The sequence below is a fragment of the Astyanax mexicanus genome, chromosome 9 (assembly GCF_023375975.1).
Source record: "Astyanax mexicanus isolate ESR-SI-001 chromosome 9, AstMex3_surface, whole genome shotgun sequence".
Lineage (NCBI taxonomy): Eukaryota > Metazoa > Chordata > Actinopteri > Characiformes > Acestrorhamphidae > Astyanax > Astyanax mexicanus.
Window position 1 is genome coordinate 38,691,507 of NC_064416.1, and position 18,008 is coordinate 38,709,514.

Here is an 18,008-nt window from a genome sequence, read left to right on the forward strand (position 1 = left end):
TTGTGTGTGTAAGTAGAGACGAGTTCCTTGGTCTTTTAATAATGATGTTTTTTCACTAGTGTTCTCTTATAAAGCACTGAGGCCATCACATAACAGGTGTTTATATTTATACTGTAAGATTTTCCAGGAAAAACGCTGCACTGACATGCAGACTTGATATAACACAGTGGACCAATACCAGCAGATGACATGACTCTCCAAACCATCACTGATTGTAGAAACTTCACACTAGACCTCAAGCAGTTTGGACTGTGTGTCTCTCCACTCTTTCTCCAGACTCTGGTCTCTTGATTTCCAAATGAAATGTAAAATTCACTGATCAGTGATGGTTTGGAGAGACATGTCATCCACTGTGTTCTATTAAGTCCAAAGTCAGTGGAATATTTTCCTGGTAAATCTTACAGCACTTCATGCTTCCCTCTGCTGACAACTTTAATAGAGGTGCGGATTTCATTTTCCAGCAGGACTTGGCACACTGCCCACATTGTCAAAAGTACCAATTGGTCTTATATAACATTCAAATTTTCTGAGACTGTTTTTTTGGTTTTCATTGGCTGTAAGCCATAATTGTCAACAATAAAAGAAATCAACAGTTAAAATAGATCACTCTGTGTGTAACATTTCTATATAATATAGGAGTTTCACATTTATAACTGAATTACTGAAATAAAGTGACTTTCCAATGATATTCAACATTTTTGAGATGTGCTAGTACAGTCCCTGACAAAAGTTCTGTCGCTTACCCATGTTGTGGAAACAAAAGCTTATAACCTGACTTTAAATTCATCCATTGGTTTTAGAAATTACTTAAATGAAAGCTGAAACCCTCCCAAATGAGGTTTAATTAACGAAAATAAGTTTGCTTCACTGCAGAAATATTGACCATTTAATAGACAGAAAGATCAGATTTTGGCAAGACAAAAAATTTTGTCGCCCACACAAAGTAATGTGAAAATCAAGCAAATAATTTACTTCAAATACAAAAATATGTTTCATTACATTGGTAAATGAATTCATGGTGCTATTAGAGCCATATTTAATATTTTGTGTGACTTCCATGAGCTTGAAGGACTGCATCCATGCGGTTCGACAATGATTCATACAATTTATTGATAACCTTGATCTTCTTTGCCTTGAGGAACTTTGATGTAGAGATGGATGTATGAGATGGAGCACCATCCTGCTGCAAAATTTGACCCCTTTTATGATCGGGAATGTAAGAGGTAGCTAAAACTTTTTGATATTTTAGGCTATTGATATTGCCTTCCACTTTGCAAATGTTTTGCACACCCCCATACTGAATGTAACCCCAGACCATGATCTTTCCACCACCAAACTTAACTGTTTTCTGGGTGAATCTTGGATCCATTGTGGTGGCTGTGGTGTAATTCAACTGAGGATTCATCTGAGAAATCCACCTTCTGCCACTTTTCCAGTGTCCAGTCATTTAGCAGCCTTGGCAAATGCCATATGTTTTTTTTTAATTGCCTTTTGTTTAGTGCTGGCTTCTGGGCACTGATTCGACCATAGAGGCCATTTCGAGACAGAATCCTACAGACTTCTATTTGACACAGGGACTTGAGATGACCAGGCCTGGTAGAGCTCTGCTGCAGTGGAAGAGGGGCTGGCTTTGGATTTTCTAACCAACAAACGTTCCTCCTGAGCAGTTGTCTTGCGGGGTCTGCTGGACCTGGGCTTGTTAAAAACATCTCCTGTCTCTTCAAATCTTTTTTAATTCTTTGTACCTGACGCTGCGACACATTAAAGGTGCCAGCCACCTCTGCAGTGGATCTGGTCTTCAGCCTCTTGATAATCAAGGCTTTGGTCGCAGGGTGTATTTTTGGCATGTTGTCAGAAGTCAAGTTGCAGTTCAAGTGAAGGTCTGGGGTGCTGGGGTTCATTTATACACACCCAATAATTAATCAATCAATTAGTGAGCACAGGTGAGGCTGTAAACTAGGATTGGGTGCATTATATGACAAGGTGACAAAACTTTTTCTTGCCAAAATCTGATCTTTCTGTCTTTATTAAATGGTCAATATTTCTGCAATGAAGCAAATTTTATTATTTTTGTTAATTAAACCTCATTTGGGAGGGTTTCAGCTTTCATATAAGTAATGTATAAAACCAATGGATGAATTTAAAGTCAGGTTATAAGCTTTTGTTTCCACAACATGGGTAAGCAACAGAACTTTTGTCAGGGACTGTACTAGTACATCTCAAAAATGTTGAATATTGGAAAGTCACTTTATTTCAGTAATTCAGTTATAAATGTGAAACTCCTATATTATATAGAAATGTTACACACAGAGTGATCTATTTTAACTGTTGATTTCTTTTATTGTTGATAATTATGGCTTACAGCCAATGAAAACCAAAAAAAAACAGTGTCTCAGAAAATTTGAATGTTATATAAGACCAATTGTTACTTTTGACAATGTGGGCAGGTTATAAGCTTTTGTTTCCACAACATGGGTAAGCAACAGAACTTTTGTCAGGGACTGTATATCCAACAGACTATGACAATGAATTAGAGGTCTTTAAAAGTGTGTAAATGCTTGGCTTGGATAATATATCATGTAATGGTCTTGACAATAATATCGTTTATCACAACATATCGTCCATGATTTTTTTTTTTTATCGTGACAGGTCTAATCGACATATTGCTCAGTTGTAATCTGGTGGTTTTTATCCTTTCTTGACGATGATGAGCATTTCTGACGGAGCTGGCAACCCCACTGCCAGTCTGGGGGGCGGTAGCTGGTCGGTGTTGCTGTGTGAATGGAGCTGAGAGGAGCGCAGGATGGCTGCTAATGGATTTAAATGGGTTTTCGAAAGGGGTCGGAGCGTCATGAAAACTTACGGCGTGTTGGCGCTGCTGCTGCTGGATGCTTTCTTCGGTTCTACACACGGTACCGCTTCCATATACAGCCCGAATATTTACTGCTCCGGTTTTATTATAAGCGACCTGCGAGCTAGCTTAGCTAACTAGCCTAGCCTAGCCTCAGCATTAGCCTATTAGCGGTTAGCCTCTGGGGCTAATATAAAGCTGTGTTATAAAGCTAACTTAGCTTAGCTTAGCTTGGGCCTGTTAACCACTGTCCTGTTTTTTAAAACCTATTTGTAGTAAATTCACTTTACCTATAACGTTAGCTGTCCAAAGAACCCACAGCGCCCGTATTTACTACCTAACTTACAGTTGGGGAATTAGCAGACGTTAGTTAGGCAAGTTTAGCTATAGTAAACTAGCTAGGCTAGTTAACCAAGCTAGAACTGACGAGAAGTGAACGTTAGCTTGTTTGCTAGTTAGCTAGTTACCATGGCTATTTAGCTTGTTTAACTACATTGCTATTGTTAGTAGTATGGTATAACGTTACAAATCTATCACTTTACACATCTACAACCTTTCTCCTTATTATAGAAAATAAAGTCATACAGCTGTATTCATAGTGTGTAACTTATATATAACCTATAACGTTAGCTTGTATCTGTCATTCACGTCAGTAAATACTTTAGCTTAGCTTGTTACTCTGCATTTGTGGAGACTCTATGGAGAATCGTATGAAGAGAAATTAGTGCCAAATTGAAAAGCAAACACTATCGTGGAAAAATGTACGTTAAATCCTTTCCACAAGATGCACTACTTTTCCTCACTAACATGCATAATACCTGCCTAAATGAAAAAACACTAACGTTATTACAATACATTTCACAGAACTTGATTTCAAAACCAAACGCTGAATTTGTGTCAGAATTTACGGGTTACGCTCAACTGAGTGTGTGTCTCCAAAAGTGCCCAAACACAACAGATTACATATTTAATCACAAAATTATCAGTACTTTCCATGTATAAAACAACATCTAGACATTTAAATGCCGTTTAAATCTCATGTTCAGCTGTTTCTATCGTTTTTAAAGGTGGAGGACATGGCAGAAATAATTGTTGACTAATCAATTAATTGAAAAAATAATCAGGCTACTAAAATAATCATTAGATGCAGTCCTAAAATTGAGATCAAACCTCAATAATACTAACCATAACCAACTTCGAACAGACTGTAAAAAAATCTGTAGATTACAGTTACGTTTCTCCATGGTAGTGTTTGCTTTTCACTTTGCCACTTATTTCACTTTATATAATCTGGGCCAGTGTTTGTGTCTGTATACCTTATTTAAAGGAGAATTTTGATGTGAAATGGTGTAGTGAAAATGATGACAAATACTTTTGTTGAATTGCCTACCTCCATCCTCCCTCAGCATTCTGAAAAACAGCGCTTTTAGCCAACACTTCCAACAGGCTTTCAATGCAAGTGATAGGAGCATAGCTCTGTAACCTTGATGTAGTTCATTCAGTCACAATAAGTCGACTGATTAACATAAATAGGTAAGTAAAATAGGTGAACAGATTTAAAAATTAATTTATTTGTCTATTCATAATGGTGTTAAAATAACCATTTCTTTGCATCACTAGCATTGTAAGCCAGTATGAAGCATTGACTTAAAATGCCTGGGGTGAATGGAGGTGAGCTATTCAACAAAAAGTTTATACTTATCATGTTTCACCACAACCCAAGCGCATTTCACACTGGAATTTAGGGGTATGTTCTTATATTTATTAAATGTTTCTTTTGCAGGGTATCTGAGCTCTGCACATGTGGGTCAGGAGCCCCCACGTTACACTCCTCAGCACAGCCCTGCAGTGAGCAGTTCAGCTGTGTCCACTCCATCCTCAGGTGAGCTCCTCCTGTGAGTAAGGAAGAAGTTTGGAAATGTCTGGGGTCAGATTCACACACAGTTACAGTCAAAAGTTTGCACATACCTTCTTATTCAAAGATATTGCAAAGAATGGGTCACATGTGGAATTGCATAGTAAACAAAAAAGTGTTTGACCTCCACAATCCCCTGATCTGGGATGATCTGGAGCACTTTGTGAAGGAGGAGAGCAATTATTGTTGAATACCCCCAGAAACCCCTTCAAGAAGCTGAGAAAACTATCCCAGATGACTCTCCCTGATAAAATTAAAAAAACTTAAAAATATGCTTTTTAGAGATTGTCTTAAATCACTGTATGTGTTTGCCTAATGAACATATTGGCTTTCCAGTGGCTTACACCACTGATATCTTTAGGAAATTCTTTAAACATTTGGTTTAATTTAATTAAACTGTTACAAACAACTATAAAAGAATCTAAGAAAGCAGTCAATACTTCTTAAGTTAATGTTCCTGCATTCTTATGTTCTTATGTTTAATAATTACATTTATGAACTTCTTGTTTTATAGGAACTCGTCTTTGGGAAAAGTCTTAACAGAAAGTCTCTATCTGATTCATTATGTGTTTTCAAGAATCAGAATTGTTTACTGCTCTTGTAATAAATTATGTTGTTCTCATTATTTAAACAAATCTAGAATAATAAAATGGTTGAATATTAGTATGTTTGTGAAAACTACACTAGCTTTTTTAGAATATTAAGAATGATTTGTATGGTTTGTATTTTATTTATGTTTTTGTTGTTTTGGTCTTAAAATGGTTGTGTCTGTCTTTCTGTGTCTTATGTTTCTCAGATTCTACAACTGTTACTGAGAATTACACAGCCAAGTGTCCCAGTGGAGGACTGTGCACCAAGTTACCGGCAGACTGCTTCACCTGTCAGTTTTATTACAACTGCAGCTACGGCAAGCCAGCCAACTTCACCTGTGCGCCCAAAAAAGGAGTAGATTGTGTGGTGTGTATTCTGGAAATGATATGTTTGTCTCTTTTTCCTCTCATGAAACAAGAAATAAACAAGACACTAGGATGATCTGGTATCTGTAATAGTGTGTCGGATGCATGTGTACAGCTTGCCATGATGTGGAGCCCAAAATATAACTTATATTTACATAAGCCATATAAAATGTAATTAGTGCAATGGAGCAAACTTCCAATTTTCACATTAAGATGCTTTAATAATGTTAGGTGTTTTTTGGCTTCAACAGTTTTGTGGCTTCAGATCTTATTAATCCATATTTATTCCATAATATAACTGCAAACCACTGCACTCAGATAGACTGAGTTTTTTTTAATGAAAGTGAGATGCCAAATGTGCTTAAAACTGCAGCACCTGGAAAAAATATACATTTTTTTAAAATATAAAACATCTTTTATAATTGTTTTTGTATAATTATTATTATTTATTTTTTAAAAATGATGCAGTTTGAAGAACTGACTTAAGTACCCCCGTAAAAATGACCCTAGTGTGTCGGCACAGCGTTAAAAACCTACTCAATCAATCAAACCATAACTAACATTAATCCTAATGTACATTGATGATCAGACTGAAGTACTTCTATTGCTCTTATATAACAATATTCCTAACTTATCCCTGATGTGTTTCTTTCAGAATGAGTCAAATCAAGCGCAGGTGAGCTTTAACCTGACTATGGACTGTCAGTTTTGCTGGCAACTGGATTCATCTCAGTACCGCTGCAACATCTCAACCACCTGTATGACTGTGTCCTGCCCTCGCAAGCGCTACAACACCACCTGCAAGGTGCTGGACCACGTCAACTGCTTAGGTAGGAAAATACTAAGAAAGACATTTTAACAGCACAAAAGCAGCTGGTGTTATAGCTTTAAACGTTGTTACATGTAATGGCCAAAATCTAAAATATGGAGTTATATACGATTCCTATGTCTTATGCTTTGACATAGTTTGAGACTAGATATCTTTTTCAGTGTAGAATCTTAATTCAAAGTGCTGTTTAGTACAGAACTACATCAATTGAATCCCAGCTAATGCTGCTTTGCCATCAACAACCCGAGTCTTTTTAGGGGAATGTTTACACTCTAAAAACAAGGCCTATTGGTTCAAAAAGAAATAGAATTGACCCTTACCAGTCTCCCCTCACCACGTAAATAGTATCATCCGCTTTCTTTCTGTGCTGGTCCTTTGGAAACATGTGCTGGCTGTCTGCTCTTTACACTAGAGAGAGAGTCTAGCTGTGATGCTGTTGGTCAGTTTTTGTGTTTTAAGGGTGAGGTGCTAGACTAGTACTTTCTGTGTGTGTTTTAGCTAATTAATGTTACAGAAAAATAGAAGATATAAGACAGGTGATGTCCCACTCTTAATTTGTTCAGAGCAGGTAAAAAATAAATAATAGAACTTTATTGACCAGAGTATGGTGATCAAAAGCCCTGAAAGTCCATACTGAGTTTTTGAGTAGCTTCCTGTTTTTAGATATTAAAGAGAGAATGCAGCTGTGGGAGGAATGTTTAATAAAAATATGCAATTTCCCCCAGAAGTAACACAGCTGTCCAATGTATATTATAGTTTGTGTGCCTGATTTGAATGCAAATTATTTTATTTCTTCTGATATGAGCCTCTCCTCAATTTCATTTACAGTTTTTAATGTGGTGGGGGATGGGGGTTGATTCTTAAATGCTCAGCCCCCCTAAATCTCTAATTATAGAATCCCTGCTGACTCTTTGTAGCTCTGCATTGTCCCAAGTCTATTGTCTTTTGTATTTTCTGATGGATGATTGTGTCTAAGCCTGTTACCAGTTGTAGGGCAACCACATTTGCCAACAAGCTCAAAACTTGAGTCATGTGAGTTTCATGTGAATTTTTAACCTTGTTCAGGTGCATGGTGTTTTATTTACGGAAAGGAATATTAGAAGGTTAGATCGTGGAATTTTATAAGTAAATAAAAAAAAAGCAGCTGATATAACAAGTGTTGAATGTTATTCTGAAGCTTGTGCTTGGGAAAGCAGTCAGATGTGGAGCACTGTACATAAATGTCAGCACAGTAAAAATTAGTAAAAAGTTAAATCTTGTACTAAATACAATTTGTGATGTATGAATATAAATATTATTGTGGTGTCAGTTTCAAATGAATGCTGTCAGATACGGAGAAGATTGCACAAATATTGGCACCCTTAAATTAATGTTTTGACCGTTTAAAAGGTTAAAAATTTTAAATGTATCTAATTTAAAGTGAAAGTAAACAATTGTACAGTATGAAGATGACTTCATTATTGTATATGTTTCACATGAAAAGCTTTACCTCTCATCCCACAGCTGTTTTTTTGGTGTGTTTTTTTTCTTATGGAAAGGAAAGAAATGTTGAAGCAGAGTGAGATGGTTAAAAGCTTTGATAATCTGGATGTCTCAGATGTGTAGCAGCATGACTGAACTGAATGTCAGCACATTTAAATAAGCGTTTATACAGTTTCTTAAAAAATGTTGTTAAATTTATCTGTAAAAGTAACAAAGGAAAAGCATGAGGGAAAAAATAATACAGCATCATTCATGTTATGAATTAAAAAATAAATTCTTTAAATTAAGTCACTACAACCCAAGCCATAGCTGTTTTCTAATAAAGCTTTCCTGCAGTGCCTGAATAGCTCTAATAGTAGCAGTTGTGCTGCATATATATGTATTAGTCCAGTCCATTCTCTTCACTGTTTACTCCTTTGGGCATATTGCTGAGAATTTATTCAGACATGTTTTTTTCTCAAACAGCTTAAAGGCAGAGTCTTTAGAGTATTGTGGGTGGTATGATGGTCTTGGAGCTATAAAATAGCTTTTGAAAAATGTCTCTCTCTTATAAAAAGCAGCTTAGATGAAATCAAGCTTTCTGAGGCTGCAGTTGACTTTATCATTGGCAGAGCCACAGGGTTAGCAATAGTACAAAGCCTTTCCATTTCATATGAAAGGTAGGGGAATTTAGAGTGCATGCACAAGTGGTTTCTTCATTAACGTACAGAGACCTGCTTTAATTGCAGTGCTTAAAGGGGTTTGAAAGTGTAGCTGATTAATGAATAGACAAGAAATTGACTAAGCACACAGAGTGCCCAGTGATGTCTTTGGAACAGGAATGTGGTCAGGTCACTCAGCCTCTTACAAAACATGTTCCACGTGTCTTTCTTTTCTGTTTAGGGAAGAGGGAGTTTCAGAAGCGTCTTTTCTGCAACTGGACTGGAGGATACAAATGGTCTACAGCACTAACTCTCAGGTAACTCACCCCCCCACCTCCACCACTATTTAAGGCCAATTTAGGCTTCTGCGTCCAACCTACGCTGCAGCCTATGCGTACGTCGTAGATTTGACGCTAGGGTTAGTTCACTTCCTATGCTTAACTTCTCATTCTTCGAGAGAATAAGCTCATTCATTGTATTTTATCCATCAATCACTACAGAGCGGCTGTTATTAACTGCACAATGGTATTTCTATTGCCAGTGGTTCCTGTGGGCATACTGTATGTTCTCAGTGTAAAGCCCTCAGATGTGGGTAGATTAGTCTAATTTCTGCAGCATTACGTTCCATTTGTATTCTTTCATATGAACAGTTACCCCACAGAGTTTAAAATCAGAGTAAGTGTTAAAATATACAGCTCTGGAAAAAATTAAGAGATCACTTCCGTTTCTGTATCAGTTTTTTCTGATTTTGCTATTGATGGGTATATGTTTGAGTAAAATTAACATTGTTGTTTTATTTAGAGCATTTATTTGCAGAAAATGAGAAATGGCAAAAGATGCAGAGCTTTCAGACCTCAAATAATGCAAAGAAAACAAGTTCATGTTCATTAAGATGGTTTTTAATCACAGTTTTCATGCATCTTGGCATGTTCTCCTCCACCAGTCTTACACACTGCTTTTGGATAACTTTATGCCTTTACTCCTGCTGCATCAATTCAAGCAGTTCAGCTTGGTTTGATGGCTTGTGATCATCCGTCTTCCTCTTGATTATATTCCAGAAGTTTGCAATTTGGTAAAATCAAAGAAACTCATACTTTTTAAGTGGTCTCTGTATATTAGATGGGAAATTATACACATTCTATGTATATGGACTGTTTGTAGATAATGCAACAAAGGCATGTTTTTTTACTTTTTAACAACTGATTAGCATTACTTTTGTTGTCGGCCCCATTTCTTGTGACAAACCCTAATATGTTATTTGAGGTGTCATATAGCACAGCACTAATGTGGTTTCAGTTTAGTAGGGGGAACAGATTTGAGGTTTGCTGCAGTAAAGAAATCTGATTAGTCATTTGTGTAGTCATGACCTATAAATGCTAAAGAATCAAAGCACAGTTATACTACTGCATCAGAGTGTAACATTGTTGCTGTGTTCTCCTAAACGAGTAGTGTCTGTGCAAAAAATACTCTGGAAAGCACCTACAATGGGGTAAAACTTAGTTTCAAGCCACATTAATATTCTTAGAATTATACTTATTTTGTATAATCGCTCACAAATAATGAACTTGTAGCTCCATTTTGTTTGATGGCATTATTGTTCATAATAGTGCTTCATGAATGGACCAGTAGTAATCAGTAGTACATTGACTTTCATAAAATGCTGAAAGGGAAAAAAGGTTCTTTCCTTGACCTGAGAAACTGCAACCTGGGAGTATTTGCATGACTGCAACAATATGTTATGAACCTGTTATCAGATGCAGTAAAGACAGATGATCAGTTATGTGATATTGTTTTTATGTTGCAGTGCATTATGAGACATGCACAATTATCTGTTTATTAAGGTTGAGATTTAAAATATAGATTTTTTTTTTTTAAATGTATTTTTTTCATGTAAGATTAATTACGTTTGTAAGTGTATAAATTGAATTATAGTCAGTGTATTTAGCATATAGTTTTTTCTTTTTAACCTAAAGATACTTTTCTAAAAGTGGGCTGTCATGCTCAAGCTACCCAAGCGCTCCATCCCTCTCAGTTACGACTCTCACTTTACACAGTTTGTGTATGTGTGCTGTTTATGGATAGATTTGTTACAGGATCGAGTCATGTTCATTCTTTGTCCCTCTCCAATATGCTATTTCTGCGACTGAGATAAATTGATATGCTTCTGTTTAGTGTGAGAGTGCTGTTCTGGTTTGGTTAAGTGACTTGTGTCTCCTGCTCTCATTCAGCATCACGTTGGGTGGGTTTGGCGCTGACCGCTTCTACCTGGGCCAGTGGAGAGAGGGTCTGGGCAAGCTCTTCAGCTTCGGGGGTCTGGGCATCTGGACCCTGATCGACGTCCTTCTTATCGCCGTGGGTTACGTGGGGCCGGCGGATGGATCTCTCTACATCTGAGACTTTTTCAAATTTTAAAAAGTTAAATATCTACACTACCGGACTATTGATGGACGGTGTCAAAAATTAGGCCGTTTTCATGCCTGCCTGAGTGACTCCATAGCTGTCTGCATGATTTCCAGTCCTGTTAGCACACGTGCGAGTGTCCAAACTCCCACTGCTGTCGATTCCCATCTGCTTGTGCAGAGGGCTCTGGCTCATTGGTTATGCGTTCGGCTCCATGTGCTGCTGAGAGAGGAGGCGGCAGCAGCAGCGGCAAGGGGGAATCTGCACGCTTCCACACTCCATGCTGCACACGCTGTAGCGAGAAAACCCATGTCCACTTTACTCTGCCTTAACTGTGGCTGATGGAGGTGGTCAGCAGCAGCGTGGCTTTCATTTTCCAGGACTGTGCAGACAGGCTCGGCGTGAGACTTTGCAGCGAAGCTCAGAGACGCGTAATGGCCACTCTAGCTGGCTGGAGACGAGGAATTGAAGTAACTGTAATTGCGAAAGTGGCCTGTCTGACATGGACTCCATCTCGCAGCGGAGTGCTGCGTTCTGTAACAGTTACGAACTCTGTGATTGGCTTTTTAAGTTTCTTTTTCAAACTGGGTCAAAAAGACCTGAGATGTGTCATTTGTGGATGTAATGACTGTACATAAAAAAAACAGTTAATTGTGCTAAGGTTGCCTAGCCGGTAATTACATGTGTGCCACTATTTGTCTGTTCTACTTTTCACTCTTTAACCTCCAAAAGGCAGTAGTGATATGACCACTGCTTCAACTGTTTATTTATTGTCATGCTGTCAGTTCTTCTTGAGGTCGTTAGGCTCACTATTCAAATATATTTGCTCTGTCCACCAGGCTGGATACACTTTGAGGACCTTGACCAGTCATGTGATACTTAAATGGGACCTAAAGCTTAAAATAAACCATTGCAAAATGCTTTAGTGAACCCTCTCTTTTTTGAGAATGCTTTTACTACAACACACTTCTAAAAATAAATGTACTACTTTAAGCAATTCCATATAATAACCATTTTTATTATTTTAAAGGTATGAAGAGGTGCATGCAAAAGGCTTATACATCAAATGTTTAAGCTTTAGCAGCTTTAGCAATATCAGAAATAACACAAAAGAAGATCAACATGCAAAAACATCTCATTGAAAGCTAAAGGAAGAAACATTGGGAGGAAGTCCAATGTTCATGTGTTTGTTACATTACTTACCCTGTATACAACTTACAACCACCTATTTTAAATGTATTTAACCAACAACAGTAGCACATAATTGTGAAGTGAAAGGAAAATTATACATGGCTTGAAAACAGTGTCTCAGAAAATTAAAATATATAAGGCCAATTGGTATTTCTGGCAGTGTGGGCAGTGTGCCAAGTCCTGCTGGAAAATAAAATCCGCATCACATAAACGTTGTCAGCAGAGAAAACATGAAGTGCTGTAAGGTTTTGTGGGAAAACACTGCACTGACTTTTGGATTTGATTTTAACACAGTGGATCAACACCAGCAGATGACCTGTCTCTCCAAACCATCACTGATCATCAATCAATTTTGCATTTCATCTGCAAATTAAGGGAGCAGAGTCTGGAGGAAGAGTGGAGAGACCTCACTCCAAGCTGCTTAAGGTCTAGCGTGAAGGTTCCACAATCAGTGATGGTTTGGAGAGACATGTCATCTGATGGTGTTGCACAACTGTGTTATATACACCTGCTAATTTGTTAAGGACCAAACTAGTTAGGTGTGTATGGTCAGAAATGCTTAAAACAATTACTGAAAAAAAATCATATACTCATATACTCTGAACAATCCTCAGCTCTACTCAATACTCTGAAGTCTAATATTAGACGCACACTTTCTAGCCATTGCAGAGTGGAATTTAGCCACTGCATGCAACCTGTATTTATGTGCCAGTGAACATGCAGAGTGGCTGTGTGATCACCTCAGCACCTTGCTCTAAGACCCAATTTAAAGCCCTCTATGTCTGCAGTTATTCGATGTCAACAACACACACACCGCGTATAGTGCATAAATCAAAAGGTGTCAAAAGTATAGATACTAGGGGTTTAAAATACTTCTATAGAAGTTAAAGTATCAACTCAAGCTTTTTACTCAAGTAAAAGTGTAAACTGCTTTTAAAATGACTTGAAGTATAAAAGTAAAAGTATTGTAGGAAAAATGTCATCGAGCACTAATACCCCCCCCCTCCCCCCACGAAAAAACACTTTTCTGAAAGCCATAATGACCATAAAACATTAAAATGTTAATGTTGATAAATGTGGGATACACTAGGCTGTTCGCTGTTTCAGCTGCATATATGCTGATTGTAAATGAATGTATTTTGGTAGAATATAAATATATTAGAGAAGCTTAATTGGACTGAAGTTTTATTGAGTCTCTTGAGCACGGATCATCTTCATACTAGACTACATACGTCTGCTATGTTCTTGCTGGAGTGTGGGGGGGCGTCTGCAGGTGTGATTGATCACAGTATAAACCAATAGGGTATTGGAATGGTATATGTTTATACTTCTTATCCAATCACAATCAGATTCACTCTATCTGGATGGAGAGATTTCTGCTTAAGTAAGTTAACAGTTAAATTAACAGTGAAGTATTTGTACTGTATTACTTAACACCTCTGCCTTTTAAACTATGGCTGACCCGAAATAATAAATCATAAGCATGTCAAAATCAACATCAGTCACTAAAACTGGTTGCAGAGATCTGGTATACAATGTTGCTCCTGGCAATTGTTTAACATAGCTTTGTTTGCACTGGTAAAACCCCTTATGCTTTTAATCATCAGTCATCTGTTGTCATGCCAAGTCTGCGGTTTGGAAGCAATACAGACAGTGAAAGCCAGAATGAACTCTGTGTCACCTCACAAATTCCAAACGTGCTTTGGCTCTTCGCAGCTGCCTGAAGCTTTTTCTCAGCCAGCCTTCAGGCACCCTCATTCCTGCACTGATGCTGCTCCCTCCATCTGAAGCAGGTGGTCCTACGCCATGGCAATAGAACGGAAATCATTTTGTGTTTCCTCTGCATATTAGAAATAAATAAAAATACACACATTTCATAAACAGACCAGTCTGAATATCATGAACACTTCCTTGTCTTTTACACTCATGATGATCTTTTTTTTTTGAAGCTCCAGTGAGCATATTGGAGCATTTTGTAGTTCTGTAATTACAGATTCTTGTTCATCTGTTTCTCTGCATACTTTATAATCCTCCTTTCACTATGTTCTACAATGGTAAGAACACCACAGTACCACCAAAAACAGCTATTATTTGGATGGTGGGTCATTATCTGGCATGGTTGTGGTGTGAGTGGATCAAACACAGCAGTGCTGCTGGACTGTTTAAACACCTCATTATCACTGCAGTACTAAGAATAGTCCAACAACCAGAAATATCAAACCAAAAGAATCTTGTGAGCAGGATCCTGTGAACAAAGATGGACTAGAGGATGACCATAACCAACTGTGCAGCAAGAGATTCAAATCTTCTGTCTGTGGCTTCACATATACAAGGTAAAGCAGTTAGATATGAATGTCTAATAGAGTGGAGGACAGTGAATGGGCACTTCAGTGTTTACAAACTCCAGCAGCTCTTGAGGCCAAGAGTTTCCTCTGTTGCACAGAATACATTTTCATCAGAGATTCTAGCCTCAGAAACCACAAGTCAACAGCACCACAAATAAGAGCACCTAAATGCCTCACAAAGTATTTTGGTTTGTTTAAAAAATTTAAGCTGTGTGTATATGAAGGAACACATAGTTTGTCATATTTTGTGTAGCATATCTTTGATGTAAATCGAACTTATAAGGGTTGATATTTTTGAGTCTTATTTTCCTTTAAATACACCAATTTATATTTAAAATGCCAATTAATTGTTGATGAATACAGCTCTGAAAAGAATTAAGAGACCACTTCAGTTTCTGAATTAGTTTCTCAGATTTAGCTATTTATAGGTAAATGTTTGAGTAAAATTAATAAACAACGCACAATATTTCTCCTAAATTCCAAATAAAAAATTGTCATTGAAAGCATTTATTTGCAGAAATTGGGAAATGACTGAAAGAACGAAAAAAGATGTAGAGCTTTCAGACCTCAAATAATGCAAAGAAAACAAGTTCATAATCAAATTAATATTTGGTGGAATAACCCTGGTTTTAAATCACAGTTTTCATGCATCTTGGCATCATGTTTTCCTCCACCAGTCTTACACACTGCTTTTGGATAACGTTATGCAGTGAATAACGTTGGATAAGGTTCAAGCAGTTCAGCTTGGTTTGATGGTTTGTGATCATCCTTTTTCCTCTTGATTATATTCCAGAAAATTTCAATTTGGTAAAATCAAAGAAACTCATAATTTTTGGATGGTCTCGTATTTTTTTAAGAGCTGTATAGTATAATGAGACATTCAATATTCTTTTTTTTAATGCTCTTTTCCAAGCTTTATTTTATCCCAATTTAGTTAACTCCCAGCATAGTCATCATATCAGCCCACCTGACCTGAAAGGAGTGCAAATTCCACCAGAACGTAAAATGGAAGCACTGTGTCTACACATTCTTGGCTCGTGTTTTTCAGTGCTAACACTGTATGTGTGCACATTTGGCCCTGTCGTAGGAAGGAGTCAGTAGCGTGTCAGTTGGCCTACTATCAGCATTACTCAATCACTCCCACTCTCTTCCCACATGCTGATGATGCTTCGGCATGGCTAGCGGCTGCTAAGATACTGATCAGTTCTGAGATCAGTTTCTCTTTTCTCTTAACTCTATAGTTAGCATTAGCTTGCATGCTATCTGAATACATGAAATAGTAAAGTAGGTTTGGCTGAACTTGAGATAACACCAAGTTCAACTCAGGACATGTTTATTTTTGTCCTATCTCTCCGCAAGTTTTTTGACCGGAACTCTCCATCCTCAAGGCCTTTTTTCTTTTTCAAGGCCTTTTATCTAGCATGTCCATCCATGAGATTTTCTTTTGACTTGTATCTTGAGGTTAACCATTTTTAAGTTCTTCTTTTTTTTCTCCATGGTTGAATATACACTGACATATACTGTACACAATCATGGGATCGTGGTACATAAAATGAACAGGGTGTGTTACATTTGGGAATGGCTTGGAAACACCCACACCTATATACTTATAAGTTATGATGCGTTGTCTGGTGTATGAGGTTGAACTTTGGTCAGCATACCCATTGTAAGGCAAATAAATGATCAAATAATCCAAGAATTTGAATGAGGGTTAAAGTAAAGTGTGCAAGATGGATTGGATTGGACATTTTCATCAACCAAAGTTTTCCGGCCATTAACATTCCTCCATCCACAGTGTTATGTTTGTTTCTACATGACAAAAACTTCATAGAAGGCATTACCATCCATTATGGTTTGTAATAGCCGTGACTGGCAGCATCTGGCTAGAATCGTCCATGTGACTCAGTCAGAAATCCCATCCACATTCAGTGCAGCATTCATATGCACTCATATCCTACAGGTCAGTGCAGCTTTCTTCGCAAAATACTAGTCCCGTGTCCCATTACATTTGTCTCATCAGTATAAATGTTAGAAACTAATTTCATTACTACCTGATTGAGGGCCCTATCTTACACCCTGTGCAAGGGCCATTCTGATGGTCATTGCTACCTTACACTTAGATCAGTCTATTTCCACAGTCTATTTCCAATGGGTATGGTGGTCTGGAAGTGATGTGTTTCAAATAAATATCTGGCCAATTGCTATCTTGGCAATAGGAAACACAGGTACTCCACAGACTGAAAAAGTTAGCCGGTCATTGCTATCTTGGCAATGCAGGTATACCCCTGCTTGTTACACAAGGATACGCAGCAGTGCACAAACCCAACTTTTACATCAACAATAAACAGAATACTAAATAAAATAACATTACTGTTCCCGTAAATTACCTGCTCACACACTCTTCACACCGTGAGCGCGCAGGTCATTTTCCTGCTGAGAAGTGCAGAAGCATTGCTTCATTAAAATACCAATCCACCATAGTCAAATAGGGAATGTGAGGCAAGTGACATGCTGATTGATTTATTTTATGTGATGCCTAAAACAAACCCATGATTAATTAACCCTTGTGTGGTGTTCGGGTCTGTGGGACCCGTTTTCATTTTTCATCAAATGATACTAAAAAATATTTTTTCTAACTCAAACTCATTGGCATTGGCTCATTTTTTGTGAAAAACATATATCAAAACACATTTTCGATAAACACACACTGTACATCCCCTAACCCCCCCCTCCCCCTACACATTTTTATTACATACAGTATGTTTGGCCAGGGGCTAATGAACATTGCTTCATTTGTAAATTTGAAACTAAATATATTTTCTACTCATATCTTAATAAAAAAAGAGTAGCACGTTTTGAAAGAAATGTAACATAAGAAAGGTAAAGGGCAAATATTAACCATGTAAGCTGTTTATATTGCTTGCAATTTGGGTGAATCAAGCAGCTATAGATTGCCAAAATAGGACCCTGAGTCTCATATTGGCATGTTGTTGAAATCTCTGTTCCTTGTATTGTATACAACTGCAAAAAACTCGGGATGCAAATAAAGAAGAACCACCATAGACCATTCATTATGTCTCTGTCTTGTACTTAGAACTCACAACTCACATCACAACATGCAGATAGACAGACAAATGTTGAATTATCTCTGTCCTCTCTAAATGTAGGCTGCCATTTCTATGCAGATCACAATTTAGATGTCCAAGTCCATAAATTTAAGCCAACCATGTGCACTTTAATTTGAGATGTTTTAAATTCATTGTGGAAGAGAACAATCCAAAAAAACAACAAAAAAAAACCCCAAATGTGTCAAATTACCCTGAAACTACACGGAACATTACTCAGAATTGCAGAAATGCTGAGATAGGCCTGTTATAGCTTTGATAGTGGGCTTATCG

General features: G+C 37.5%; 1 protein-coding gene and 1 long non-coding RNA gene across 2 annotated transcripts in view; one reads left to right on the forward strand and one right to left on the reverse strand.

The window, feature by feature from the left end:
• Positions 1 to 18,008, reverse strand: part of LOC125804591 (uncharacterized) — a 349,596-nt gene that overhangs the window by 26,478 nt on the left and 305,110 nt on the right. Inside the window, exon 2 of the long non-coding RNA XR_007440710.1 lies at positions 179 to 234. This is a non-coding gene — a long non-coding RNA (uncharacterized LOC125804591). The remainder of the gene's footprint in view (positions 1 to 178; positions 235 to 18,008) is intronic.
• tm2d3 (TM2 domain containing 3) lies at positions 2,696 to 11,994 on the forward strand. Its single transcript, XM_007251847.4, has 6 exons — positions 2,696 to 2,912; positions 4,635 to 4,733; positions 5,563 to 5,723; positions 6,378 to 6,552; positions 8,916 to 8,991; positions 10,903 to 11,994. The coding sequence occupies exons 1-6, from the start codon at positions 2,804 to 2,806 to the stop codon at positions 11,066 to 11,068; spliced, it is 786 nt and encodes a 261-aa protein (XP_007251909.1). The 5' UTR covers positions 2,696 to 2,803; the 3' UTR covers positions 11,069 to 11,994.

Excerpts from the sequence above, each read along its gene's own strand:
- tm2d3 (XM_007251847.4), top strand. The coding sequence starts at position 2,804 with ATGGCTGCTAATGGATTTAAATGGGTTTTCGAAAGGGGTCGGAGCGTC. Across the intron at positions 2,913-4,634 it reads TTTCTTCGGTTCTACACACG|GGTATCTGAGCTCTGCACAT; the intron begins GTACCGCTTCCA and ends TTTCTTTTGCAG. Across the intron at positions 5,724-6,377 it reads AAAAAGGAGTAGATTGTGTG|AATGAGTCAAATCAAGCGCA; the intron begins GTGTGTATTCTG and ends TGTTTCTTTCAG.